At 39.0% G+C, this 6932-nt stretch overlaps 1 protein-coding gene across 1 annotated transcript; it reads right to left on the bottom strand.

Annotated features, from left to right (window-relative positions):
• Window positions 1–625: 625 nt before the first annotated feature.
• On the bottom strand, window positions 626–6647 carry TDRD15 (tudor domain containing 15). The gene is given in 4 exon segments (XM_030944755.1): window positions 626–697; window positions 699–779; window positions 781–3353; window positions 3356–6647. Coding segments are annotated over 4 exon segments (6018 nt in total).
• Between the last annotated feature and the right edge of the window lie 285 nt (window positions 6648–6932).

A 6932-nucleotide genomic window follows, 5' to 3' on the forward strand; every position in this document is an offset into this window, starting at 1 on the left:
TTCAGAAGGGGCAATAGCATCTCTACACCAAGAACTAATTGAAAACAACCTAATGCATGTCTCTCCCATAAATGGGGATCCCTATTTTTGGCTTAATCATAGCGAACATTGAAACTTTTCTCACATGGAAACTCTGGAATCAGAACCAAAGAAAATGTCTGGCATCTTTGTTTTCTGAACATCCAAAACATGGAGACATCACCCTGTAAACCAGATGTTACTGCAAATAAAGATTCTATCTATACATACAAAAACTTCGAGAGCATTCCAACAAAAAGCCTGTTTTGGTTTATTTTGCTTTGAAGTAGTGCTTTTCTAACTGCAACCTACTGATCATTCAACTAATTCTTTGACAGTAGCTTCACACACTGTCCTTCCAGACTGCAGAACATCAGAATCACAAGCCTCAACCAGTGTTTCTGGTAGCAGATTTATTTTGTGTTATGATGACTTTACTTCTCTTGTCATCATAATGCTGAAAAATCCCATCCTCCCAGTACTGTCCATCTCTTGTAAGTTTTCCTTCCTTTCAGTGTTGTAAACTCAGATCCTTTGTTAATGGTATTCCAGCAGCCACTTTACCACACTCTCTTCTTTGAAACTTTTTTATAGCTAATGCTGTGCTTCAAAAGGCTTTTTTGTTTCTCTTCTTTGCCCGACTTCTGTCAGCAAAATCAGAATTGTTATCATAATTACACTAGTTCACAAAGGGAAGCATAGTAACTAGAAGTGAGTTCTGGCCACTTCACTTGCAATTCTTTTTTCTGATTAGAGTCCGTCAACTGCAATGGGACAGCACCTACTTTGAGAGCAGACTGCGTGGCCTGCAGCAATTAAGGCATCAGACAGATTGCTATCTTCACACAAAACATCCACCTCTAACTTCATTTCAGAGCCATAGTGGATAAAATGAAATATCAGACCTGGTTTATGAAGAAGCTGCTGAAACAGAAGTATAGCTTCCTCACTCCAGTGTTCCCCCTTCCCAGGAACTGTATCATGCAAAGAGCAAGAGTGTGCCAAGCGTGGCAAGTATAACAGACTTTCTGGAACAACTTTAAGTTTATGGATCTCAGAATAAGGTATGGTCTTCAGAAAGCCATAATCAATAAATGTAAGAACAACAGACTGATCTGTTACTTCACTAATTTCTGCCCTGTACCACTCTGCTTCCTGCCCAAACTCGATCAAGCAGCTAGCACCAGGTATCACAAGTTCTTCTGGCAGAGCTGGCAAGTTGTCCGGAAGGTCAGAGAGCAGCAAGGACAAGTTTCGCATGCAATCAAAGAAGATTTCAAACTGGATGCTGAAGTTTGAAGGATCAGTAACTGCAGTTGCACACCCAGGATATGTTCTGCCACTACGCAGCAGCATCCACATGACTGAATTTATCTTGAATGATGTATCAAACTCCTTACAGTTTGTGTTAATACATTTTTCTGGTCCAACAATTGTCCAACAAGGACTTAAGAGCTGGTTCAAATACTCCTGAAGCGTAACTTGTCCTACTAAAATATCTACCTCCCAGATATCAGATGATTTCAAGTATCTCAAAAACAAGATCCTTATTTCACAATCTAGAAGCGCATTTACTACATGGTCTAAGTGAATTTTCTTCAGGTTTTTAAAACAAATCCACCTACAATAAACAGCTTGTTTAGGAATACTCTTAATCTCATCACTGAGCATCTTTGCATTATTTAAGGACACCATCTCACACGTGCCATAGTCCATGAAAAAAACTAGCATTAACTTTTCCCTGACAAATTTCTTTATCACTTTTGATCGATTCCATTTTAAGTTCCTTTCAGACTGTGTAATGCATTCCAAACCCTGTTCAATGTCATCCACTCTAATCAAATCACTTCTTTGTGCTTCTTTGTCAAGCATTACATTTAACTCATGTAGTATTTGCAGATTTTTAAGTAACTGTACATAAAATTCTCCACTCTTTGAAATATTAACTACTTCTGCTGCTTCTACTTGTCCAGAATTTAAAACCTGATGAAGGAGACTTAAGGGTTTTACAGAAATGTTTTTCACCCCAGAAGCCTTGGTTTTATTTTGGCCACCTAAACTGTTCTTAGACTTTTGAGGATTACCATGTTGTTTAGGCTTTTTTTCCAAAGAAAATACCCATGTGCTATTCCACCTTATGCTGTCTATTTTATGCAAAAGGCTGTTAGACAAAGACTCTCCACCACAAATTACATCTATTTCCCATTTTTCTCCATGTTGCTGTAAAAACTTGCAAGCTACTGGCTTGTCACTTACTGTTCTTGCAAAATATGCAGCACTTTCTTTAGTCCAACTTTCCCCAGGAACACTTTTTACACTGCTAAGGAAGCAATGAACACTAAACCTTGGCAGAGTTAAGAACTTTTCTGGAATCCTGTGGATTTTTGATGAACTTACAACTGCAGTATTACCATAGTCAATAAATTCTACCTCATAGGAGTTTCCCGATTTCAGAGTTTTAATAACTGCTCTGTAGTAAAAACAATCAGCGTCGTGCTCTGCAACGATGAGATCCCCTACCATGAGCTCATTTAAGCAATTTTCCCGACCTCTCTTCTCCAAGCTTTCATTCAAATCATCTGCTAATTTTATTATTACGTTTTCATCCTCTGCAAAGTGAACATAGAAACTTGATGGACTATTCATATGAGAAATATAACCTGCTACTTCAGTATTCACCTGGATATCACGCTGAGGAAGGCTGCTTAATGTAGGTATATTTTTATTACTCCTTTCCTGTTGACCTGTACAATTTGGTCTTTCATTCTGAGATTCAGAGAGAGCATTTACAGTTATTTCCTTTAAATGTAAAGCAGAATAAGAGAGGGAGTGAGAAGCAGGTTGTCCAATCCAAGGTTCATCTCCGTTCTCCAGAAGAGCACTGAAAGTATTTCTAAAACTTTGCTCTTTGCTGCTGTGTAAAGTTTGCTGTTCTGAGAATCCACTACACAACTTTGGTGTGCTATGTGCAGTTTGCTCTTCATCTCCAAAATTCTCACCAGTATCTGCCTGGAAATACTCATCATAGGCTTGGCATTTCACTTCAGTTTTCAATTTAAGTATTTCAGGATCTTTAACACTAACTTTATTAATTTCTTTGTCATCTTTCATGTGACATATCCCTCCTTCATTACTTCTAAATTGTTCCGTATGGCTTTCCTGTGCCAACTCTGCCAATACCTTTTCTTTAATTTTCTGACTGACTTTGAGCTGTCCATCATACAACTCCACAACAACCTTTCCATCTGGTTCTCTGGATAAAATTACAGCCTTCAGCAGTTTACCAAGGAATGTTTTCACAAACCATGTAGTAATTCTTGCTGGAAATTCTGCCCCCTAAGATCTGACAGACAGAATTTAATAGCTTGCATGGGTGTGAATAGTAGGTCAGTGGCAGACTCCGGAATAGGCATCAACTGGTCTCTATCCACCATACTCCTATTTCCAAAATCCACATAGTCAACCAACAGAAAGGATGTTGATTCCACAGGAAAAGCCAAAGCTCTGTAAAAAAGACCATCGTCCACATATTTGGCTATACACAGTCGTGCATTGCCATGATAATTTACATTACTTGACATTTGACTTACGTCACTAACCTTCTTCATCAATGCCTCAAGAGTTTCAGAGTTGCGGCTAAGCTGACAATAGAATTCTGAAGGACTATTTATGTGAGTTATATAAACCTCCTCCTCAATTCCAACTTTTATATTAAAAGATGAATAGCAAAAACTGTACAGAGAACCCAAACACGAAAGGTTTCTCAGTCCAACACATTCAGGCTGGGTGAGACCACGTTCTCTGAGGAATTCCTCTACACTATTAAGTGGAGTCTGTAAGTCAACTACATTGCATAAACAGTTGGGGCTCAGAAGAACAAGAGCATAAATGGTGCAAGTCAGTGGTCCTCTAGAAGAAGAAATGAAGTCTTCAAATTGTCTATGCACTTCTTCAGACCAACTGATTGAGTCAGTATGTAAGACTACATTTTTAAGTCCACATCGAAATGCTTGACTCTCTAGAGTTAGGAAATCTGGAAGAATACCCTGTACATCTTTAAGTGAAACTCTCTCCTGATAACCATAGTCTACAAAAACCACATGAACTTCATCTGTGGATACCTCCTGCACAACAGTTGCTCTGTACCACTTCCCATCTTTGGGATACTTGACAACACAGGCAACCTGTCCAGTTTTGTAGGGAGTGGTATGATCTTTATAGTATGTCTGAATTTTTCCCATTAAGTTATTTAGCTCTGGCAGTTTGCTTTGCAGTTGACATGAAAAATCTGCTGGGGAAAAGATGCAAGAACACACCACTTCATGAACAGTTCCTGGTTTAAACACAAGCTCCTTATAAACTAATTTTTCCTCACATACCAACCTATGCATTTTAGAGACAGCACCTTCTCCTGAACAGGATGGCACAACAGATTCTCTAGGCACTGGCGGCACATTTAATGATTTTTCCTTCTGAAGCATGTCTCCATTTCCAGATACCTTATTTTTGCAAATATTACTGGTGTTCTCTGCATTGATTTTTTCCTTTTTACATTTGAGGTGATTCCCGCTGTGCCGTTTTTTTGCTGCCCTTACAACAGGCTCTGGTGGCTTCAGCCGATATTCAGCATAACCCGCTTGAACCATGCACGTGGCAACATTTCCTTGCAGGAAACCAGTATGACACTGCACGTGAACAACATACTTGTTGTTTTGCTTTCCAACAACGTGAAGTAGCAGTGGTTTGTTCAACACCACATTTTTAAAGAAATCAGTTTCTTTTTTAACCCACACACCATCAACAGGAAATGTGCAAGCAAGGGAACAACACACAGCTAAAGCTGGTAAATCAGAAAACTCAGGAAGCAATGTTTTCACATAGTGACAAGGTATAGTATCTGTATTTCCAAAATCCAAAAAGTAAACCATAATGCTAACACGAAACACTTTTGTGACAACACCCCGGTAATAACATCCATCCCTGCTATACCGGGCACAGCATAGCAACCCAGGTTCTGGCTTTTTAAGGACCATCTCATCATCTCTATATTGACTGTATGTGCAGGCAATGTTTTTCATCAAGGCATGAAACTCATTCTGGTATCTACAAGTTTGAATCCAAAAGTCAGATGGATTTACAACGTATACTACAAAAGCTCCATAAAAAGAGTTCATTTGCATCTCTACTCTCTTGCAGCGGCTGGAGAAAGAAATGTCCCGTTCAGGTAGGCAGGCTTTTTTATCTTTGTTTCCAGAGTAATTCTTAGACAAACTGTTTCTCTCAGGACTTGGTTTGTAGTTCAGTGTGATACTTCTGGGTTTTGTTTCCAAAAGCGAGACACATGGTGCAGCTGTCTCACTCTGGTCTTCTGGATGCTCAGCATTAGTTCCAAGATTTTGTTTCTGCAGTGTTATATAATACAAGCGTTCAGTGTTATTGTATAAATCGACTTGGACACACAAAGAGGTTTGTCCTATTAAGGCTTGTGTAAGTTCCTTGAGCTGAAATTTTACTACTGTTTCATCCTGACTACCAAAACAAGACAGTGTACAGGGAAATGAAATCATTGGTAACATCATGAACTCAGCTTTCAGTTTCCGAATACAACTAGGTGGCACAGCTTCGATAATGCCATAATCCATAAACCAGACCTCCACATGGTCAGAGAGAAGTTGTTTTATCACTCCTCTATGCCACTGTCCGTTTTGCCTCTTGGCAGCACAGAGCAGCCCAAAACTATCACAAGATGTGGTATTTTCTCCAACAAGAGCTTCATAGTACAAATGCATAGCTCCTGTCAAACATTCCAGCTCTTTCTGCCATTTCTGTATCTGACAATAAAATTTATTTGGGCTTACTGCACCAGTTATTTTTACATTTTCTTTACTGCCAACAGGTAGACACGGAAAGAGTTGATCTGGAACATGCCAAAAATCTGTTGGCTTCTCAGAATTATTTAAGGTAAGTAACTCCCTGAAGGGATACTTCTGTGTCAACAGTTGTGGCATTCTCTTACAAAGCATTCCTTGGGGCAATGCTCCTAAAGTTTCTACAACAAGACAAAATGAATCTCCATCAATAAATTTACCTAGCTGCAGTTCAAGAACATCAGTAATGATCTTAGGCACTTCTAGAATAAACAGCTGATACGGTGTAACAGCCTTCACATGACCAGTGATCTGTAATCCTACCAAAGATGAAAAATAGTTAACAGCTTTTGGACCCCATCTTTCTCCAAGAGGAAGTATGCTGGCAAAAACACCCCAAACCACCTTTGGAGGCAGCTGAAACAATTTATCACTAGCAGCAGCAAGATGGGTTTCCTCAACAGCCAACACATGTCCAGTGTCTATAAGAAAAGTCTCACAGATATTCCCTTTTTTTCTCAGAACTCTTCCTCTATGCCATTCGCCTTCTGTGTCTTCCACCAAGCAAGATCCACCAACACAGACATCATCTTTTGCTTTGAACACACGCTGTATTTCATTTTGTAGTATGAAATAGTCAAGCTCACATCCTACGTTGTACTGAGCCTGGAACACTATAACCAAGCACTCAGGATGGCATTCTACATGAGTTATCTTCAATTTCTTATCTATTGAGTCTGTTGAAGGAGTCAGAGATTCCATCCTGTCTGCAAAGAAAAAGAGTATGATCATCTTGATAATTTTCCGTATTTTTTCTTTCCAACTCCCTACATGACATTTGTTTTCAAAATGGTTTAACAGCATATTATTAAAATTCTGGCTAAAACATATACTAAACATCTAAGAATATCATGTTTTAGACAAGTGGGATACACTCCATGCAATTCTCTTAGAAAAGACATGCTCAGGTAACATGAAAAAAAGTACCTCTGGATTCACTCATGTGGCAACAGATTTTTATCACCTGAGATTAATTTTCAAGCAAAA

This window comes from Camarhynchus parvulus, chromosome 3, assembly GCF_901933205.1.
Source record: "Camarhynchus parvulus chromosome 3, STF_HiC, whole genome shotgun sequence".
NCBI classification, from domain to species: domain Eukaryota; kingdom Metazoa; phylum Chordata; class Aves; order Passeriformes; family Thraupidae; genus Camarhynchus; species Camarhynchus parvulus.